This window comes from Magallana gigas, chromosome 3 (genome assembly GCF_963853765.1).
Source record: "Magallana gigas chromosome 3, xbMagGiga1.1, whole genome shotgun sequence".
Taxonomy (NCBI): Eukaryota; Metazoa; Mollusca; class Bivalvia; order Ostreida; family Ostreidae; genus Magallana; species Magallana gigas.
Window position 1 is genome coordinate 1,371,934 of NC_088855.1, and position 21,935 is coordinate 1,393,868.

Consider the following 21,935-nt stretch of genomic DNA (forward strand, 5'->3'; position numbering starts at 1 on the left):
GATCCTCCATTGCATTTTGAATCCATTTTATCGCCTATTGCTATTGTTTGCCTGTATCATCTGAAATTCATTTGTTTGTGATATTTTTTTCAGGTCAACTATTGTACAAAACACGTTTTTTTTTATTAAAGTTAACTTAAAAGACCCATCTCTGTTCTGTTAAGCTTGGATGTTCGTATTCAAATTTTACATTTTTCATCATAGGAAAATCTTAAGATATAATTAATACTAATTATATTATACGATATATTAAGATTTTTTGTGAAACTCGGCCCCGAGTTAAATCTAAAGTGAGCATCTCAATATATCATGAATACTTGCTCAGTGCTACATTATTATAACTAGTTACTGTATGTAAATATGATAAGAAATGTCAGCAAAATCTTACAATAGATTTCAACAAAATATTTAAATATTGTGTGGTATAAGTTTTGAAATAAACATAAACTATAGCAGACAACCATTCTGGTAATGAGTAGAGTAACTCAAACACACGAAGTAATATTAACAAACAGTTTATTACTGGACAAAGATTTATGCCAGAATACACGAAGAAGCAAATTACGGTTAAAGACATTGAACCTAAATTAAAAAAATATGAAGGGGATTGTCGAATATGTATTATCAGATTCAACCTAAATATGGAAAACTGTCTATTTTATTTGTAATTGTTTGTTCAAAAGTGATCTCTAATTTCAAATGAATATAAATACTCTGATAAGTGCTAAATTTGTTCGTAATTTTGCAAAAAAAAAAAAAAATCCGGTAACATTCAATATTAGAAGTGGCATCGTAATGTTCAATAATATATACAAACTAAACGAAATGATTCAAACATTTCTTTTACATCATAATAATTATAAATCAAAGCAAAATATAATTCATTTAAAATACATATATATAGATAATTAACAGTAGTTGAAATATTTACATAATTGTGCAAAAGTGTCAGATTGTCTATTGACAAACAAAAACATGCAGGTAAATAAAGTAAATACACAGATAGAGAAAACTGCTACATTTGGCAACATAATGAGGATAAAGTTACATTTCGGTGTCAGGCCCGAGGACGGATCATCAGCTGTATTGATTTCAGAGATATAAACGAGTTTTTCAAGTACCACCATACAATGTATTTAATACCAGTTTTCTCAGAGTCGGCGTACTCTCCATTAGGGTTGGTGAGGGTACAGTCGTCGAACCACCATGCCGATCTCCTGTCGGTGGCACAGTTACGGCTGCTCCTGTCGTTGTCCTGGTCCAGTGTAGTAAACTTCATGTTGTTGTTGAAATCCAGGCTATCCCCTACAATCACAGTGGTTGTACATCATTGTGTGAATTATTTCAATAGATAGAACAATCAATATAAATGGTATTAAAATACCTATACATAGATGTATACTAGTATATCATATTGAAGTTTTGTTTAACAAACACTCTTCTCTAACACTTTGTATGATTTAAGAAAATAATCTAGATATCAAATCAAACCATTACTGATCATTGTCGTTATTATGACAGCTGTTATTGGTGTAATCCAGGCTATCCCCTACAGTTACACTGGTTATGATGAGTGATTTATGTCAATAGAATTATCAATTTAAAAAATGTCATCATAAAACGTATACATGGATCTCAAATGAAAATAGTTGTCATCAATAACTATACTTGACAATTTGAATTGCTAAAGAAAATGACTTATGAAAAATTACTTATCATGATTAATTGCCGATCGACTTATTTTGTTTTAATTTTACTTGGTCTGTCAAAGTGCAGAAAAGTATTAAAGTACCTGCATTTCCACTGTATCCAGTCACCTGTAGCTGATATTTACTGGCCTCGTCCCCGACAGAAAAACTAGAGTATACAGCATAGGCTTTCTCTCCATTAAATCTCTCCATGTCAACTCGGAGTTCCTGGGGCTTCAGTAATGTCAGTCTATGTAGCATGTCGTTTCCTTTAAAAAACAATTCAATGTGTATTACGTGATTTTTTTCATAGTTCCGTCGAACTTTAATCTCTCTATATTTATTTAATCAGAAATCATGAGTCTTAATCTGCTCATGCGCAAAGGACAATTCTGCTAATGGACGGTACACCGACTCTGATAAATTTTTCCAAAAAGGGAGGAATTCCATGGTGAGGACTGTGTGAGGAAGTCCATGGTGAGGACTGTGTGAGGAAGTCCATGGTGAAGACTGTGTGAGGAAGTCCATGGTGGGGACTGTATGAGGAAGTCCATGGTGAGGACTGTGTGAGAATGTCCATGGTGAGGACTGTGTGAGGAAGTGAAGACTATGTGAGGAAGTCCATGGTGAAGACTGTGTGAGGAAGTGAAGGACTGTGTGAGGAAGTTCATGGTGAGGACTGTGTGAGGAAGTCCATGCTGAGGACTGTGTGAGGAAGTCCATGGTGAGGAAGTCCATGGTGAGGACTGTGTGAGGAAGTCCATGCTGAAGAATGTGTGAGGAAGTCCATGGTGAGGAAGTCCATGGTAAGACTGTGTGAGGAAGAACATGGTGAGGACTGTGTGAGAAAGTCCATGCTGAGGACTGTGTGAGGAAGTCCATTGTGAGGAAGTCTATGGTGAGGACTGTGTGAGGAAGTCCATGGTGGGGACTGTATGAGGAAGTCCATGGTGAGGACTGTGAGGAATTCCATGGTGAGTAGTGTGAGGAATTGAAGACTGTGAGGAAGTCCATGGTGAAGACTGTGTGAGGAAGTCCATGGTGGGGACTGTGTGAGGAAGTCCATGGTGAGGACTGTGTGAGGAAGTCCATGGTGAGGACTGTGTGAGGAAGTCCAAGCTGAGGACTGTGTGAGGAAGTCCAAGCTGAGGACTGTGTGAGGAAGTCCATATTGAGTAATGTGTTAGGAAGTCCATGCTGAGGATTGTGTGAGGAAGTCCATGCTGAGGACTGTGTCAGGATGTCCATGGTGAGGACTATGAAGAAGTTCATGCTGAGGACTGTGTGAGGAAGTGAGGACTGTGTGAGAAAGTCCATGGTGAAGACTGTGTGAGGAAGTCCATGCTGAGGAAGTCCATGGTGAAGACTGTGTGAGGAAGTGAAGACTGTGTGAGGAAGTCCATGGTGAGGACTGTGTGAGGAAGTCCATGGTAAGGACTGTGTGAGTAAGTCCATGTTGAAGACTGTGTGAGGAAGTCCATGGTGAGGACTGTGTGAGGAAGTCCATGGTGAAGACTATGTGAGGAAGTCCATTGTGAGGAAGTCTATGGTGAGGACTGTGTGAGGAAGTCCATGATGGGGACTGTTTGAGGAAGTCCATGGTGAGGACTGTGTGAGGAAGTCCATTGTGAGGACTGTGTGAGGAGGTACATGGTGAGGACTGTGTGAGGAAGTCCATGGTGAGGACTGTGTGAGGAAGTCCATGGTGAGTACTGTGTGAGGAAGTCCATGGTGAAGACTGTGTCAGGAAGTCCATGGTGAGGACTGTGTGAGGAAGTCCATGGTGGGGACTGTATGAGGAAGTCCATGGTGAAGACTGTGTGAGAATGTCCATGGTGAGGACAGTGTGAGGAAGTGAAGACTATGTGAGGAAGTCCATGGTGAAGACTGTGTGAGGAAGTGAAGACTGTGTGAGGAAGTTCATGGTGAGGACTGTGTGAGGAAGTCCATGCTGAGGACTGTGTGAGGAAGTCCATGGTGAGGAAGTCCATGGTGAGGACTGTGTGAGGAAGTCCATGCTGAAGACTGTGTGAGGAAGTCCATGGTGAGGAAGTCCATGGTGAGGACTGTGTGAGGAAGTCCATGCTGAAGACTGTGTGAGGAAGTCCATGGTGAGGAAGTCCATGGTAAGACTGTGTGAGGAAGTACATGGTGAGGACTGTGTGAGAAAGTCCATGCTGAGGACTGTGTGAGGAAGTCCATTGTGAGGAAGTCTATGGTGAGGACTGTGTGAGGAAGTCCATGGTGAGGACTGTGTGAGGAATTCCATGGTGAGTACTGTGTGAGGAAGTCCAAGCTGAGGACTGTGTGAGGAAGTCCATATTGAGTAATGTGTTAGGAAGTCCATGCTGAGGACTGTGTGAGGAAGTCCATGCTGAGGACTGTGTCAGGATGTCCATGGTGAGGACTATGAAGAAGTCCATGCTGAGGACTGTGTGAGGAAGTGAAGACTGTGTGAGAAAGTCCATCGTGAAGACTGTGTGAGGAAGTCCATGCTGAGGAAGTCCATGGTGAAGACTGTGTGAGGAAGTGAAGACTGTGTGAGTAAGTCCATGGTGAAGACTGTGTGAGGAAGTCCATGGTGAGGACTGTGTGAGGAAGTCCATGCTGAGGACTGTGTGAGGAAGTCCATTTTGAGGAAGTCTATGGTGAGGACTGTGTGAGGAAGTCCATGGTGAGGACTGTGTGAGGAATTCCATGGTGAGTACTGTGTGAGGAAGTCCAAGCTGAGGACTGTGTGAGGAAGTCCATATTGAGTAATGTGTTAGGAAGTCCATGCTGAGGACTGTGTGAGGAAGTCCATGCTGAGGACTGTGTCAGGATGTCCATGGTGAGGACTATGAAGAAGTCCATGCTGAGGACTGTGTGAGGAAGTGAAGACTGTGTGAGAAAGTCCATGGTGAAGACTGTGTGAGGAAGTCCATGCTGAGGAAGTCCATGGTGAAGACTGTGTGAGGAAGTGAAGACTGTGTGAGGAAGTCCATGGTGAGGACTGTGTGAGGAAGTCCATGGTGAGGACTGTGTGAGGAAGTCCATGGTGAGGATTGTGTGAGGAAGTCCATGGTAAGGATTGTGTGAGTAAGTCCATGTTGAAGACTGTGTGAGGAAGTCCATGGTGAGGACTGTGTGAGGAAGTCCATGGTGAAGACTATGTGAGGAAGTCCATGCCGAGGACTGTGTTAAGAAGTCCATGGTGAGGACTGTGTGAGGAAGTCCATGATGGGGACTGTGTGAGGAAGTCCATGGTGAGGACTGTGTGAGGAAGTCCATTGTGAGGACTGTGTGAGGGGGTACATGGTGAGGACTGTGTGAGGAAATCTATGGTGAGGACTGTGTGAGTTTATTATGTTTTATATGTTTGGAGAGTTCGTACCTTACCTTCCCCAGGCCCCTCCCATTAGATCCGTGCATGCTGCATATCTTTAAACATCCAGCTGATTACAATAATCGCTTAAGAAAGAAATTCATTGTCTAATGATAGCTACCGTATTACTTAATGTAATTGAAAATGTGTGTTTGCCAATTCTTGTCAAAATAATTTCGTTCATTCATTAATATTTACAGCTACCGAGTAGTACTTCATCTATGTTAAAATAAATATATATATAGTTCCTTTCACTTGCAATACGGACTTAAAACAATGTCTTGTGAAATTTTTGAAAAGAAATATTATTTATTGAAAACAGAATAAAGTGAAGGTCAGCATGACAAATCGTACATGTATGAATCCTGTCCGCATTTTATGCCCCCACATCGGCATTTACTTGTACTACACTCTTTAACACACATGTAACTTACAACATCTATGTTATATTAATTTACATATAGTTACCTTCACACACAAAACGGATTTAAACCAGTGTTTTTAAATTTTTTTAACCGAAAGTGTTTCATTTGCTAATTAAACTATGGTCACCATTATAATTGAATGAATTCTGTCTGCATTGTATTATGTTCACACGCCGACAGCTTACTTTATATATTACATCTGGCAGTGCCTATATATAGTACCACAAATGCAATCGCACTGCATCCAGAGAGCATCATGGCAGTGTCCTTATTTCGCATTAAGGTTTTACTTAGTGTATTGAGAAATAATTTGAAGGTAAACAGTTTTGTATAAGGGTGAAAATGGAGGTCAGAATGTCAAATGGTATGGTATTAATACGCATGGAACGTTATTTTTTTCAGCACATTGATCGCTAACAATTGATCTGCAACCTACATATTATAGTCTCTCCCAATTTTAAGTTATTGCTTCCATCACTTTTTGATGATTTTTAATAAAAATGCACATACATGTGAAAGAAATACAGTTGAAATCGAAAAAAGCAATATATCCAAGATATCTTCATTGAACAATTATCATTTTCACTCATTAAAGTTCACGAACGAAAACTAATTTCTTACGGAAATGTTTACATCTTTTCTCCATTCGTGAACAATTATCATTTTTCACTCAGAACGAAAACAAATTTCTTACGGAAATGTTTACATCTTTTCTCCATTCGAAAGTACTCGGGATACCTCGCGCAATTTTTCAACCTTAATAATAGCTGATGCTATGCAAAATCCCGACCCATAGACTTTCTAATTTTGGATGAGTATTGAAACCTGAAGCGGTAGAGGGGGCGTTTCAAAACAGATAATCTGGACATTTTTAAGCGCTAAGCGCATGCGCTAGCGCTTATTAGGGATGCACCAAATCTCATGATCTTTTCATAAGCGCCACCTAGTGATCATACTGACCGACAATCGAATTCTTAAAATAGCAAGATCATGGTATCCTTAAGTTTCTATTTAGAATCCAGGTTTTGCAAAAGACCGTAGAGTTGTGGGTTTATTTAGTCAAGATCAGATCAAATGGCAAAATTTCACGATATCAGTGAAGTCTGAGGGTGCATTGGCGATTACACAACTAAACATGCCAGTTCAGTTCATTTATTCGCTCAAAACCATTTCAAACATATGGTACATGAGGACAAAAAAAAAACATTATAATATACATATAACATGGTCAGAGGTAAACATATATAAATATAAGGGTTATAGAGCTAGGAAAAGTTATATAAAATGAACCTCATGGAGGACAGCCTACCTCGTATATCTTTGTAATAAATATACACAATTATACGTTTTGTGTTACAGAGAGGACAAAATCTTTCATTTAAAGGGATACCCTCTTATCTTCCCAGTTCAACTGGTAGATGATGATTTGAAGTACGAAAATTTACCAAGAATTTTTTCTGAATTTCTGGGGTAAAATATCTAAAAAAAAATTTTTTGCCACGAGACATTCCATGCTGCTATTATCATGATTATGAGATGCATGTTGGGTGACCGCTGTGCTATTAAAAAAAAACATGGCCAGTGGTGCGGATCTCGGAGTGTCAAAGCATGCGATCAGAGATATTCCCTTGTCTTGTTGCTATACCAAAAGTTTACATTGAAAAAATTTGAGACCCTCAAAGTCCGACAAATTTATCAACTTGATGTTTTTAAAAGTATTTGTCGTGTAACTTTTATCTTTTGATTTATGTCGTGATTTTCTCGTGCAATTTGTCGATATTAAATTCAATTACATTTAGTCAAATTTTACGGTCTCAATTGGTGAAAAGGTACGGTTAGTCTTGTTTTCACTCACTGAGTAAGTGTATTCAAAACTTGCCGTACACTATATATATCAACAAGGTTAGCATTTAAACAAGAGGCCCATGGGGCCACATCGCTCACCTGAGCAACAATGGGCGTTCAAAAGATATTGTGCCATATGGTCCCTCGGTAGAATAACAAAAAATAAATATTGTCAAGTATTCGAATTTTACACTTATTTTTGCATACACGTAATCTTTGACATTGTACCTTCATGAGATACTATTTTTTACCAGAATAAGAACATCCTACGCAAGATATAAAACTAAACATTTGGTAGGTGTACACTGTTAAGTTGTTAACTTCCAATTCCCTATATATATTCGTTCTACCCCCCCCCCCCCCCCTTTGTAAAGCGATCAAAATATATCAGAGCATATAGGTACATTTTTTTCATCAACTACTTACTAGTTATTGTATTTTTAAAAAAAATATAATAGTTATTGTATTTTATTTAAAAAATACTACATGTATAGATGTGAAGAAGAAAATTGTACCTCAATGTGCTCAATTCCTAAAATTTAAAACATTTAAAAATTTAATTTGTCTTCTCCACTATAATTAAATTACTGTTATTTACCTCGCGTACAAACCAGGATAATTTTCCGCTGTGATATTTTCTTAGGAATAGCGATAATTACTTTATCCCCGCAACAGAAATGTGTCAGAACTATGGAAACTGTTTTAAAGATGACGTTTTTATTTACTCGTGTTTGAAAAACTATCAAAATTGATGTAAATTTCACATTATTTATTGTATAAAGAGGGGGCCCCAGAGAGTAGGTATATACAGAATATCATTCTTTTATTTTGTTTTTACAAGTATTTAACATACTCTAATTCATATAAAATTTCTAATGTTCAACCAAAATTTCAGCATCAATCGTAGAATTATAGGCAAGATACAGAGCTCACAGTTCGCCTAAGTTTGAGTCATATTTTGTTCACATGAGTTTATTACATTCAGCTTAAGATTTTTAACTTGGTATTTCCTTTTCAGCATTTAAAATGGGAAAAAAGAATGGTCTAAGATTTTCAATTCTTTTATTCACTCAAGACCAGTTCACTGGTATTTGAGGTTCAAAATCAGTTTATACAAATGTACATAAACACAGTCCAGGATCACATGTACAGTAGGAGTAATAGTGACGAAACAAGGTTAAGTTTACAATACAATTAGTTGTTAAAGTTGGTTTCTGGAAGTACAGACTATGAAAATTTTCTCAATAAATATTGACAAACTTTTTACTTTTTTAATCCTTAGTTTTTAAGATCTGTGTACAAACATAGAATTGTGAGCAAATCTCTGTATCTTGCTTATAATTCGAAACTTAACACTCAAATACGGTTAGTAAATAGAAATTGTAAACAATTAAACACAAAAACATGCACTATAACAAATAAGGAACACAATTTATTTTTTTCGAAATGAATCATATATATACATGTATTTACCTACATATTTCCGTCAGCGATATCAAACTCTATTTAAACTGAATAAACTCGAGAAAATGCTGAGCATCTCAACAAAACCTATCGCATTAATCTACCAAAAAGATACTGCCGAATTACCGATAGAATGAATTGTATTTCAGTACTTTTTTAAAACATCAGATTTTGCTTAATTTGCGCAGGTAAACAGTTAACTGTTTGATTTACCGAAGTCTCTGTTTGATTTTATACGTAAAAATCACGAAATACAGACGATAGTTCCCAGGTTACAAAGCATAAATAATGAAAACGAAACGAAAATCAGAACAAGCTAACACCAACGTCATGTGTGAAAACTGTCAACGCATTGAAATATTTAGCCTCAATTTACTTCACAAAATCGGCACCAATATATTTTGCATGTTTCAAAAATTTCCCTTCATACGCAAACTGTTGCACAACAAGCAAATTCATCATAGTCAGATCGACCCTTTTTCGTATAATGTCATGGCTGCTTTAAACAAAGAACCTCGTTTTAGAAGTATGGAATACGAGTCTTGGTAAAATGGGTATGCAAACCCGGGCCGTGGCAAAATTAAAGCCGGGGCAAACCGACAATCGTCAATTCCAAATACGCATTATTTTGCACAATATTAACAGCGAATACAAATATACTGATCCATCAAATATCCTGAAATTTTAATGAGATTGGCAGATTAATAACTGCCAATCTTTTGTTTTGCCCAGACCAAGTCTTGCCTACCCATTTCACCGGATGCCGAACGCGAAGCTGAAACACGCCTTTCCTTTATTATTATTTTCGTAATAACTCAGATCTGAAACAGAATTAGCACTTAATTTTTGCAATTTATATTTTCCTTCCCATAAGGATAATTTATGCTAAACTACGTTGAATTTGCCTCGGTAGTTCTTGAGAAGAAGATTTTTAAAAATGCACCCCCCTTTTTCTACAGTTTCAAGGATTTCTCCGCTTTGAATACAGATCGGACTTTTATTTCTGCAATTTATATTCGCCCTCACATAAGGATGCTTTGTGCCAAATTAGGTTGAAATTGAATTAGCGGTTTTAGAGAAGAAGTTCAAAAGGTAAAAAGTTTACAGACGGACGGACAGACAGACGGACAGACGGACGACGGACAAAATGTGATCAGAATAGCTCACTTGAGCTTTCAGCTCAGGTGAGCTAAAAAGGAAATAAAGTCAGCCAGCGGAAAATTAATTTTAGAGCAAAAGTGAATATACAACCTATAAAAATACAAGATATATAATGTATAGAACAATAATATGATGCGGGTGTACATTGAGTTTGCACGCTTTACTTTTATAACTGTAAGGTAGGAGACAGCCATGCAGCGTTACAGTGTATGACTGTGCACCAACTTAAGTTATTTATAATTAGACTTTTAAAATTGTAAAGATCGCTCTATGAATTTTAAACCACATATCCTCTCAAATTCGAGAAATGTACATATGCGGACTCCGGAACCCAAGGACAGCCAGTTCCATAACTCCGAATTTCTTAAATTGAACGAGGACTGTCTAATTCCTTCCCAGAATTCCAATGTACACAAGCGCAATCGAATTTTCATCCCAACTTAATTAGTAAGTCCGTGGGCTGTCTAATCAGTTAACATACATGTAAATTAAAAACTCCTCTCTTCAAATTGATTGAAATGGTATGGTCAGGATCTCATACATATGATACATTTTTGTGAAACTGTTTTTTCTTTCTGTATAATTATGATTTAAAAATATTAACAATTAACAATGATTTGAAAAAAAAAAAGTAGCTTTGAGGCTGGCTTAGCGCTTTCCAGTACTTTGATTCATATTAGTGGATAAACGTAGTTTGAGCACAAAGGTACATTTATGATTATCGAAGGAAGCTCGGGACAGAGTATAGTATACACACGGAGGCTAAATACATGCAGCAGTCCGACCTCCGAATATTGGCATATGGTCCTTGTAGTTACAATTGGTCGGTAGTTACAAATTGTTTTTAAACTGTTCGCATTATTCACTTCTTTCAAACGCGCAATTTTTACTCGAAAAGGGGAATAAAAAGGTTGGACAATTGCAATCTTTTACCTTTTTTCTTTTGCCGGATCATATATATTCACATATATCACGAGATTGTCGATTACTACCAGTGCACTTCTGTGTATGTTTACGTAAATCTACATGAGCGTTTTTCACACGGCAACCCTTCACCGAACAGGCAAGTCATATCCATTGCATACGCAGTTACTGTTTCCACCACGCAGATTCCAAGTTCTGGGTTTTTCCCCGTTTACCCACTTTAATGGTCCGTTTGAGAGATGGCTTAGTTCTTGTGAATAACACGACGTATGCAACGCCTTAAAGGACTAGTTACTGTAGCATAAACATCGCCCTGGTTACTAGTATTGTCTTCTCTAGGAAAAGCAGGCCTGTTTATAATGCATATACCATCATGCGTAATCCCTACTTAACCATGCATCCTCTCTATTCGGCACTTGAATCTGTACTAAGATATTGTTTCTCGAAAACGCAGTTTATACTATATTTGATGAAACGCAAAACGATAGATTTTATGATGTTGACACTTGTACAAATATATATATTATCGAAATCATTTTTGACAGTCCACTGACATATGAAAACACTTTGACCTAGTCTGATCAATTGAAAAATAAAGATGTTTTCCTGTTTAAAATATTATTGAGTTCTTTTCTTTCCACATGCCTTTTGGGTACGAATTGAGTGAATTACAATAATGGAACCGGAAACGGCAAGATAGTTACGAAAAAAGAGTGAGGGTGCAGTATATAAAAATAATTCATAAATCAAACGTGCACATATTCCGGATCATTTGAGATTGAGTTTAATTAACCCGGGCACTTTTTTCGATCGGGAGACTGAGGAGAGACTTCATGCACAAAGGAATAAGTCAGTGTGCAACACAGAGGCCCAATTTTGTTCTGTAGCGGTTCTTCCAAATCTTCTCGGACTCTCACTTATTTAATTTTTTATATGTAGTTTTAAGAAAATTGTTTGCTGCGAGAAAAATTGGGCAGGCCCCCTCCCACTGATGCTAAATGCCTGACATTTGCACATGCACAGTTGCCAAAAAAAATCTAGTAAGGAACAGGGGATATGGTTTATATCAAGTAAACTGACTATGTGAGTTACCTATGAATCAATATGTTTATATGTTTGAGTTACCTAGGAAGAGTCCGGACCTTACTGATCCGTAACCCCCTCCTCTTAGTTCTGTAAAAATAAAATCGATCATTGAGCATGTTGGGATGATAGCTTATAAAAACGAAAACATATATCATTAAAAGAAATGGTCATCTGGAAAATAATCAAAATGATGTTGACGGCCGGTAATTATAAATTTGGCGTTTGGTGAAGAAGCATGTTAATGAAAATTGTGATTGAAAGTTATTAAGGTTAGAACGGGCCCTAGATTCGCTTCTTGGTTTACTCTTGAAACCGGACTCGCTTTCCTTGTTCGTTCATGGCCCGCCTGAGGTTCGCTCGGGGTCCGCCCTTGTGGACCCAATCAAACTCCGGGCGGACCCACAAAAGCGAGAACGGGTTTAGCCAATAGGTACGCTTTCTTTTATATCATGTGTCAGTTGGTACACTAGCAGTTAACATAACGACACTTTTTACATTTCCCCCATCGTCGTCATTGAAACTTCTACATTCATATTTTGGGGTCAGTGTAAATTTACGTCATGAAATGTACGTACAATTACAAACATCTTTTATAAAATCAAAACCAACACGTCACCTAATCAATTGTATTTTCATACAGCATATTAGTCTTTCCAATGTATTCATACACTGATGGTCACCAAAACGCCGTAAAATGTGGTATCGCTTTGAGCTTGCTGTAATGTCTACGTAATTTCGTATTTTTTTCATTCTAATGTACCTTAAAAACAGCATGTATGAGTGATGTGTGTATAAGAGAGAGAGAGAGAGAGAGAGAGAGAGAGAGAGAGAGAGAGAGAGAGAGAGAGAGAGAGAGAGAATAAATTACCTATCCAATACTCGTTGTCAGCAAATCCAAACCCGTTCTTGTATTCCGTCCAGTTCCGGTAAAAGTCCACCAATCCATTCACTCTCCGCTGAATCACCTGCCGAATTAAGACAATATCAATTATGGTATCCGATCTATAATAGCCCCATTTTCAATGAATCTGGATACATAACAGATATGTATGGGCTTAATACATATTCATTCATACTCAGACATAACTGTCATGGTTAAGTATCAATATGTAAAAGCAGAATGTGTCCTAATAAAATTAAATGACCCTTTACTTTTTTTGAAGAGCTGTCCCCTTAACGTTTAATTTGTAAAAAAAAAAAAATTCTAAAAAAATTATTTATACGGTATAGAATTTATTTTCAATAGTTTATGTACAGTAACTTCTAATGATGAAAAACATTTTCCACTAAAGCATTTATTGATATTTAGTATTTAATTATTTTATTTAAAAAATGTGCTTGTCCCCATAGATTTTAATACAATCTTCATTAATTAATTCCTGCTTAGTTAATTATATTTCTGATAATTTCTCTCTGTAAATCTTTTTCTACTCTAAAATGCTTTAAATCAATATCAGAGTATCTAATACGTGATGGATATTCCAGGTTAGAAAAATTAAATCCTAATATGGATCGAAAACCTTAAAATATTTTTGTGCATAAACAATGTCGACAGACACGAACCGACTTAAAATGAATTCATCTATGAAAAAAAAGCTATTTCTTTTCTAAAAAGAGAGAGAGAGAGAGAGAGACAGAGAACTTACCGTCCATCCTCCGTTGTCAGTGGTCATATCACAGTACACAGCCTTTGTTTTATTTGAATCAAAGATAATATACACACCATCCCTCCCTCTGGTATGTGGATAATTGTTCAAAATGTCGGCACAGTTTGTTTTTTTCACCAGAATATAATCTAAAGACTCCATTTCCTGCTTTAGGAGTCGCTGCTCGGTCTGAGTTGAGGAAATAAGATCACTGATTTTCTCAACTTTTCTAGACAAATTGGTTGTCTTTGTCTCTATCATATTGCTGACTTTTGTCTCGATGACGTTTTCGACTTCCTCAAGTTTTTTCGTTACCATCCTTTCTATACCTTGACTAAATTGCTGAAGCTCCGTTCTCATGCATTGTAACGCCAAGTCTGCTGACCTCTGTCTGTCTCCCATATCATCGAACAACACCTGTCCATTAAGTGATACAAGCAATGAAGTCAAAATGAGAATACCAAACAGTCTACCCATTGCCGAGTTATCCGTCAGATCCGCTTACGATGCCGTGAAACCGATATCAAGTCATAAAACCATAAGGTGTTGTAAAACAAATGGATGTTAGTGTGGTAGTTGTTTCAATATTTTCGGAAGAGATCCAACTAGATCTAACTAAGTGAGCGCGTGTCACTGAAGCTACACTGACAGACCACCCTTTATATCTGACAAGGTTTATCTTGATTATATTTCATATTTCGTCCGGATATCTAATTTCGATGCAAAATTAACAAAATTTATCTTGAGTATCACAAGGAAGTTAAACACTCTCAAACAGTCGATTAGAGGTCTAGGAAATGATGAAAAACTCGGGGTTTTAGAGGATGAACTTATATCGATTTCGTCCTTTTGACTTAACAGTTTACTGTAAGCAGGTTTTCCAAAATGATTAATTCCATTTTGAGATAGAATATATGGCGTTCTTTAAAGTTAATGAAATGAAAAAGCCAAGTGATCCAAAATGAATTATCCACTAATTCAGATTTACACACGCGTTTGTGTGAGCTATGCTATTTCAGATTTATTTCGACCAAGATTTATTTTAATATGTTCAATACACTAGACAAAATTGCTAACGCACCATTTAAAGTAAAATAATATTTACATCCTAAATTTCTATAAAGATGAATTCAATGTTTAAATAGTTGACTTTAATCATAAGTAAGCCATTTAAATGCACAAACAGATAAATGGATACGATGTTAACTGTAGCGTAACTATTCTTTAGAAATGCTCAAAGCGTGCTCACACTTTTTTGGAAATATAAATTTTTACTTTCATTTTTGTGTTCTTATAATTGATACATGTGTTACTAAAAACTCACAAAAAACGACAGGGTTTGCCGCGTTTGACCACAGAAGAGCGTGGCAGGGCAGTTGGTATGGTCTCTGCAGGGTGCTCGTTTGGAGAGGTTAGAATTGTTTTTTAATAATTGAACGATTACCCGTGAAATTGGCTAAACAATGATGCAGCATGCTTATCTAATAAAAAATGTCTTTTTTAGGTAACCACAGTGTGTAATAGGCATCACACGTCAATTGCAAGGTTGTACCGGAAATTTGTACAAACCGCAAGTGCGAGGGACCGAGCAAGAATTTCAAATCGCCGCGTAATTCCTTAGCGACAAAGACGGACATATCGCATTTATCCGAGCAAATGAAGCAACGCCCGATATTGATATGTGAATCAAACAATGGGGGTACCAATGTTTCATAAACAGTACTCAAAGCAACTGGTCAATAAGTTTGCAACACATGATGTTTTATTTTCTGCATTATTATAAACCATGAAAATAATATACTATTTCATCTTTGTTAAGTTTAGATCTAAAACAATAAATAGTAAGTGGTGCGGTAGCAATTTTGCCTAGTGTACGTGTAATTATTATTGGATGCTTGATGCATAACATTTTTTTTTAAGTCATCAGTTTTGAAAACATCTGACAAAGTTTATCTTGACATATGTCATATTCCGTCCTGCAACGTATTGTATCTAATTTTGGTGCCAAAAAAATTTCCAATCGGTTTACATCTTGAGTATCGCTAAAGGTCAATTAACAAGGAAATAAACACTTCTATCACTCTCAAACAGTCGATTAGAGCTCTGGGTTTTTTTTTGGGGGGGGGGTGAACTCAATAACATATAGATTTCGCCTACTTGACTTGAGGGTTTTCTGTAAGCAGGTTTTTCCAAATAATTTCAAATCCCATAGTGCGATAAAAAAAACCCATTATGCCTTTCTTTGAAGGTATTAAAACAAAAAATCCAAAAACCAAAAAAGATTTACACATTTGTTTGTGTGATCTATGCTATTCAGATTAATTTAGACCAAAATTAATCGTTATATGTTATATGAATAGCCGTAGATGCTTGACGTATAACATCTTTATTAGAGCATCAATTTTGTCTTTGAAAATAAAAGCAAAACCTATTATACCGCTTATTGTTTCAAAACGTTTCGATGAGTGTCTCTGAGTATAATTGACTTGTTGTATCATTTAGTTGTCATACCTATGGGTTTTCGAACTGATGACTTGTATCATTTAGTTGTCATACCTATGATTTGTCCATTTGGTGTCTTTTTGTATCATTTAGTTGTTAACGTATGAGTTGTCCATTCCAATACTTTTCGTACATATGAGTTTCATGAGGCATGTTTAAATGATTTATATTGGACCAATTTTAAATATGTATAGACAATTATCCCCCGAAATAAATGAAAATCATTAATCCACTACAAAATTTTACAGTTTCATGTATAATTCAAAAAATTGAAAATCATAATTTAAAATAATATTATACTGTAAATTCCTTATATTACGCGAGTACTTAATTCCGCGATCCCGCTGTTTTGTATCAAATCGCGAGAATATATAAAATCGCGAACGCGGAACTTTTATCCATATTTCTCATAGTTCTCAACTCTCAAAAAATAATGGCGATATTTTAAAATTCGCGAAGGGTGCTCCTCGCGATTTTACACGGATAATAAATTCTCGCGTTTAATTAGGAATCTACAGTAGTTTACTAAAAATATCAATAAAGATCATTTATATTCATAAGTTCGTACCAGCATTTGCAGCTAGATTAATTTATGTCCTACACAGCTACTGCCTCATGTGAGTTCAGGTAGGAAATGCAAATGATTATTGTCACTCATCTATGAATTGTGCAAAAAGTGTTGCGGGAGTGGATCACTCCTTCACCTCTGCATTTGCAACTTTTTGGAAACTTATGTCTGCTTGCCCCATGGCCTCTTGTCTATAATTTTAAAATCTATTTTTCATTTTAATATATAAGACCCTATAACCTGCTTTTACGGACCAATTAGGGTCAAATTTTTAAAACATTTGTCCAGTAATCGTATTTTATATTTTTTTTTAATTTTGTAACATTGACTTTATTGATACCTTTTTTAAAGTTTGCTAAGACTAGCTTGTAAGATTATATATCTCTGATATTTGATTCTCACTTTCAATTGAATATCAAACAAAATTTACATTTCTTCTGGGCAAGACTAGTATGGGAAAAAAATGTTTGTTTCTTGTTTTTATTTTAGTGGAAGGTTTTTTTGTTTTGTTTTGTTTTGGTTTTGTTTGTTTTTTTTTTTTATTTTTTTTTTATTTTTTTTTTGGGGGGGGGGGGGGCTACATTGCTTTATATTAAAAGTCATTGTAATTAGGTTTCTTTTTGTAAGAATGGAATGCAGGTTAGCTATATATTGATATTCAAAATACAAAAGTAGTCCGCATGCAGACGAATGAACATGAGTTTTGGGTTTTGTTTTTTTTAAATTGAAAATAACATATCGTAAATTTTAAGGACGGTTTGCGGGAGAATTTGGTAACCATCGAGCATTTTAAGAAAATATTTTATGCTTGTAAGAATACAGGTTAGCAATAAATTGATATATAAAACTCAAAAGTAGTCCTCACGCAGAATGAGCATGAGTTTTTGGGGTGGTTCTTTTTTTGGTGGGGGGGGGGGGGTAAATGAAAACCGTGTAATCTTATTTATGGTGGCATAGATCTGCCACCACTTGTCAGATAGTTATGTCGACTTGTCAGATGATTATGTCGACGTGTCAGATATTTATGTCAACTTGTCAGATCTTTATGTCAACTTGTCAGAAAATAACCACATTTACTAGAAACTCGATTTTTGTTGTTAAAGCGTGTTAGTGCCACTAACTGCCATCAACTTGTCATCATAATATCTGACAAGTCGACATAAAGATCTTATAAGTTAACATAATTATTTGACAGGTCGACATAAAGATCTGACAAGTTAACATAATTATCTGTCAAGTCGACATAAGGATCTGACAAGTTAACATAAGTATCTGACAGAAAAAATAATATGGCCACTAGTTTAAAGAAAATTATCATTCATATTGTAAGTCGACTTGTCATAATGATGTTGACTTGTCAGATGTTATGTTGTCTTGTCAAATAATTATGTCGACTTGTCAAATAATTATATCGACTTAAAAGATGATTATGTCGACTTGTCAGATCTTTATGTCGACTTGTCAGAAAAAATTATTCCAAATGGATGGCACAAATTGGGCGTGGAAAGGTTAAAATCTTGAATTCTTAAACACGTGAATAAGTAACAAGTCGACTTAAAGAACTGACAGGTGAACATAATTATCTGACAAGTCGACATTAAGATCTGACAAGTCGACATAATTATCTGACAAGTGGTGGCAGATCTATGCCACCATACTTATTTTCTGACTAAGAGGATTGTGTTACGTGGTGACAGGTCGTTGTTAGTAGACTTAATATTTGTAAAGAAGAGCTCTATATAAAGATATAAGAAATTAATAAATGTCGTTTTATGTCTAAAATAACATCTTAACATCTTAACGAGGCCGGGTCTAATTTGTTCTTCCCTAGATTTTTTAATGAAATTTTTCACATGAATTTCTACTGATACATAATTAGTTTTTTAATATAAAAAATAAGACATTTACCACACCTTTGGTTTAAGGGGTCATCTCAAAGTTTGTTAATTTTTAACATAAGATCCTATGGGATTTTGCTTAAAATGTATCAATTTTGCACATTTTTTACATTTTTTAAAACTATTAATATAAAATACATGGTTACTGTCTTGAAATACTGGAATTAATCTATATTTAAGCGGGTTACGAAAACGTGACAGAGGACAGGCTTGCTGAACCCTCTTCACATTTTCGACCCGAGCACAAATACGCAGTACAGTTAAGGCGGTCAATAAAAATATGGGCAAATGTTTGTGATGAAAACACGTATACTTTAGTTAAACTGGCATGTCCTTTTTAAAATCAATAACAGTCACTCAAATGCAATATATTTCTAAAATATATATATAACAGTACAATATTTTATGTTCATAGTGGTCACGTGATATGGCAGTCGCATGGTACAAGCAGATGTATTTGTGGTTTTGAGGTCATTTAAAAAATTCAATATTGCAAGGGCATAATCATGTTAAAATTCACAACTGAATTATGAAATAACTTGATGTTATATCGTAGATTTTGAAAAACGGTGCGAACTTTTTAAGATAATAATATTTGTTAGTAGAAACCGTAATTTATAATGCATATGTTGAATAATTTTGAAGGTCACGGGGTTAATTTCATTAAAAAATAATTAATTTGTAAGATTTTACAAGGATCGTAGAAGCATATTTCAAATTCACATGTAAAAGTTTGTCGGGATCAGGTAAGTGTATGCCCTTGCAATTAAGTGATTTATTTAGGTACTCAGATTTTAGATATATGATATTTTATACAAAACCGAGGTGGCTTCTTTATACGATGCATACTTTTAACAAAATAAAAATAAGACTATATAGGTAGCATTCTACTAATAATAATTTTAAACAAAATATTCATTTATACTTTTCTGTTAATGTATGACATTTATTTTTCTTCGCTATAAAACTGCACGATAGCCTTCAATGATTTAACTTAATGCGTCATTTTGAAGCATATGACGTCATATTTTGTAGTACAGCGAGAACGACATCTCGCTTATTTTTCAGTGTGTACAATATAACGGACATCAAAATTGTAAGTAATAGCATTTGTTGTTTTTAATTAAAAGATTAGTATAAGTTAATTTTACTAATAAATAGATTAATAAGTACTTTCGAGGTTTGTAATATACTGTGATGTCATAATGCACATTTCCCGTACTTTTTGTCTGAACGGAGTTTATTGACAGCCTTAACTGTGCTGCGTATAGCTTATACTTCGAGACATTTATGTTTATTCCACAATATAATATCAATTTTACCCATCAAGTGAGCTATTTTCAACAAATTTTGCTGAATATCTGCAGTTGGAACTATCACGCCATGGCGTCAACCAAGCAAACAGATGACGTCACAATACAAAAGAAATGCTGCGCGAAAGCGTGCGTACTCGATCTGTACTCGGCCTCGTTAATTTCTAAGGACGGTCTGCGGGAGAGCTTGGTGACCATCGAGCCTTTTTAAGAAAATATGTTACGCTTGCTATGAATATAACCTTACACGATGTGTTTTGATCAATTTTAAATTGACATTTGAAATTAGGTTTCTTCGAATTAAGGTAGTCCTATACTCGGCACTAAATGGGCTCAATCATTAAAAGCTTAGCTTTAAATGATAAATATACATTCTAGCAATACATATACAAAAGAAAATATGTATGTTTACATGCTAGTTTGTTTGTTATCACCTCTCAGACGGGTGTACCCCCTTGCGAAAATTATTGACAATTATTAAATTTGCCAGACGTCCGTTTTTCCTAAAAATAATTACCAATTTTGGGAAAATTAGAACTGAACATACAAAATAGAGTATAAATATTTATTTAAGCCATATCTCATCAATAAAATTGCGCAAATTTTTGTAAGTAAGTACGCTTTATGGACCTGATGTATCAAAATAGAATACAAAAAATGCAATGCTAGTATCGCGTTTGGTAATTTTTTTTACTATTTTATGGACTCAAACTTAAATTCATGGTGTTTATTCTATAGATTGACATCTTAGAAAAAAGATTTGGTAAAATAAATTATATGTTGACGGATTACTTTTCACGCTATAAGCTCTAAACCAAGTAGACCATGACGAAAAAATCCGTAAAAATCACATTTTGCTACAGTTTTCTGCCTAGATCTGTCAACAATGTTAGATATCATTTAAACATTAATTAATTGACGATTGAATGAATTCGAAATAGCTTCTGTCTCTAAATTTAAACCGGTTTTAGTAAAAGAAAAAGAAAAATTCGGGGGGGGGGGGCAAAACAAAGAAGATATAAGCATACCTGAGATCCTGGTTAATCAGAAACTTCGTTTTTCATTTTACTTTAACGGAATCGAGTTTCTCAACATTAATTATTTCTATCTCTCATAGAATACATATATTACAGTTTTAATTGCTTATTATTGCCATTGTTTACAACAGCGATGTAGAGCAAAATCAATACCAGGTATCAAAAACGCTTTGTAAAAGTCGAACCAATATTGTAAAATCCGTATTATGACGTAGTGCAATACTCGGACTACTTTAAATTGCACCTGCAGAGTTTTTGAAGCACGTGCTAAAGCTCTTCAGTGAAAACAAGCAACCAAATAAAGTGTGAATAATTGGGTTTTCCTCTGGGTTGTTTTTAGGGTAGTTTTCGTCCGGGTTCAAAAGATGTGTTTGACTGATACATTTTGGTTTTTTCCTGTTTCAACGAAATGTTTATCAAGAGAAGTATCGAAATAGTAACACTTATCAGGAATCTGATCGACCAGTCCTAGATGTGAAATGTTGTAAATGCTTTATTCATCGAACCAACGACGCGTTTTCATAACTACTATGAGCCTACTTTGTCTGAAATATTTATAAAACCTGTTTAATCTTCTTCTTTTTTAAACCTACTTTAACTTTGTCTATTGCCTGTATGTGTAGAGGATTCTGTAGTTCTCTTTGAATCTGGAGACTCATCACGTGACCTCTTAGAAGACTGACGTGTGTGTGCACGTCTTGTTATTGACACGGAATTGATTTTTTTCTGCATTTAACTACGTTTTCTGTGATGCACAGTAGCCTCTTCTTGACATGCGGCGTTTCCTGACTATCTTTAAGCGCTTTTTAAATTTGTTTTTGTCCAATTTGTTCATTGTAATTGATTATTGACACCCACGTGACCATGTGCCAAAACATTTACTGTACAGTATCACATTTATCCATTATTATCATTATACATTAGGTATAAGTTAATTCCAGAGTCAGATCAAGGATTTGACGTTAAAGGCACAAGTTGTACTCATGGGATCTGGGGCGTCAAAGCGGCCCAAGT

At 35.5% G+C, this 21,935-nt stretch overlaps 2 protein-coding genes and 1 pseudogene across 3 annotated transcripts in view; 1 reads left to right on the forward strand and 2 right to left on the reverse strand.

Annotated features, from left to right (window-relative positions):
• LOC105333566 (adhesion G-protein coupled receptor D1) overlaps positions 1-21,935 on the forward strand; it is a 94,839-nt gene that overhangs the window by 51,569 nt on the left and 21,335 nt on the right. The gene's annotated exons all lie outside the window — the stretch shown is intronic.
• On the reverse strand, positions 865-14,376 carry LOC105333582 (microfibril-associated glycoprotein 4). 2 transcript variants are annotated; one of them, XM_066077996.1, is made up of 4 exons: positions 13,604-14,376; positions 12,826-12,922; positions 1,793-1,957; positions 865-1,305 (listed from the first exon to the last, which is right to left on the reverse strand). In XM_066077996.1, exons 1-4 carry the CDS (start codon positions 14,078-14,080, stop codon positions 1,058-1,060), a joined length of 987 nt encoding a protein of 328 aa, XP_065934068.1. In that variant the 5' UTR covers positions 14,081-14,376; the 3' UTR covers positions 865-1,057. The 2 variants fall into 2 exon arrangements, with proteins under 2 accessions (XP_065934068.1, XP_065934069.1); XM_066077997.1 differs by lacking the exon at positions 865-1,305 and adding an exon at positions 1,359-1,549 and having other exon boundaries at positions 13,604-14,368.
• LOC136273260 (mucin-3B-like) lies at positions 1,964-3,845 on the reverse strand (annotated as a pseudogene).

Bases quoted from the DNA above. Each gene is read 5' to 3' on its own strand.
- LOC105333582 (XM_066077996.1), bottom strand. From the start codon at position 14,080: ATGGGTAGACTGTTTGGTATTCTCATTTTGACTTCATTGCTTGTATCA. The intron at 12,923-13,603 runs GTAAGTTCTCTG...TTAATTCGGCAG, and splicing joins CTGACAACGGAGGATGGACG to GTGATTCAGCGGAGAGTGAA. The intron at 1,306-1,792 runs GTACTTTAATAC...CTGTGATTGTAG, and splicing joins TGGATACAGTGGAAATGCAG to GGGATAGCCTGGATTTCAAC.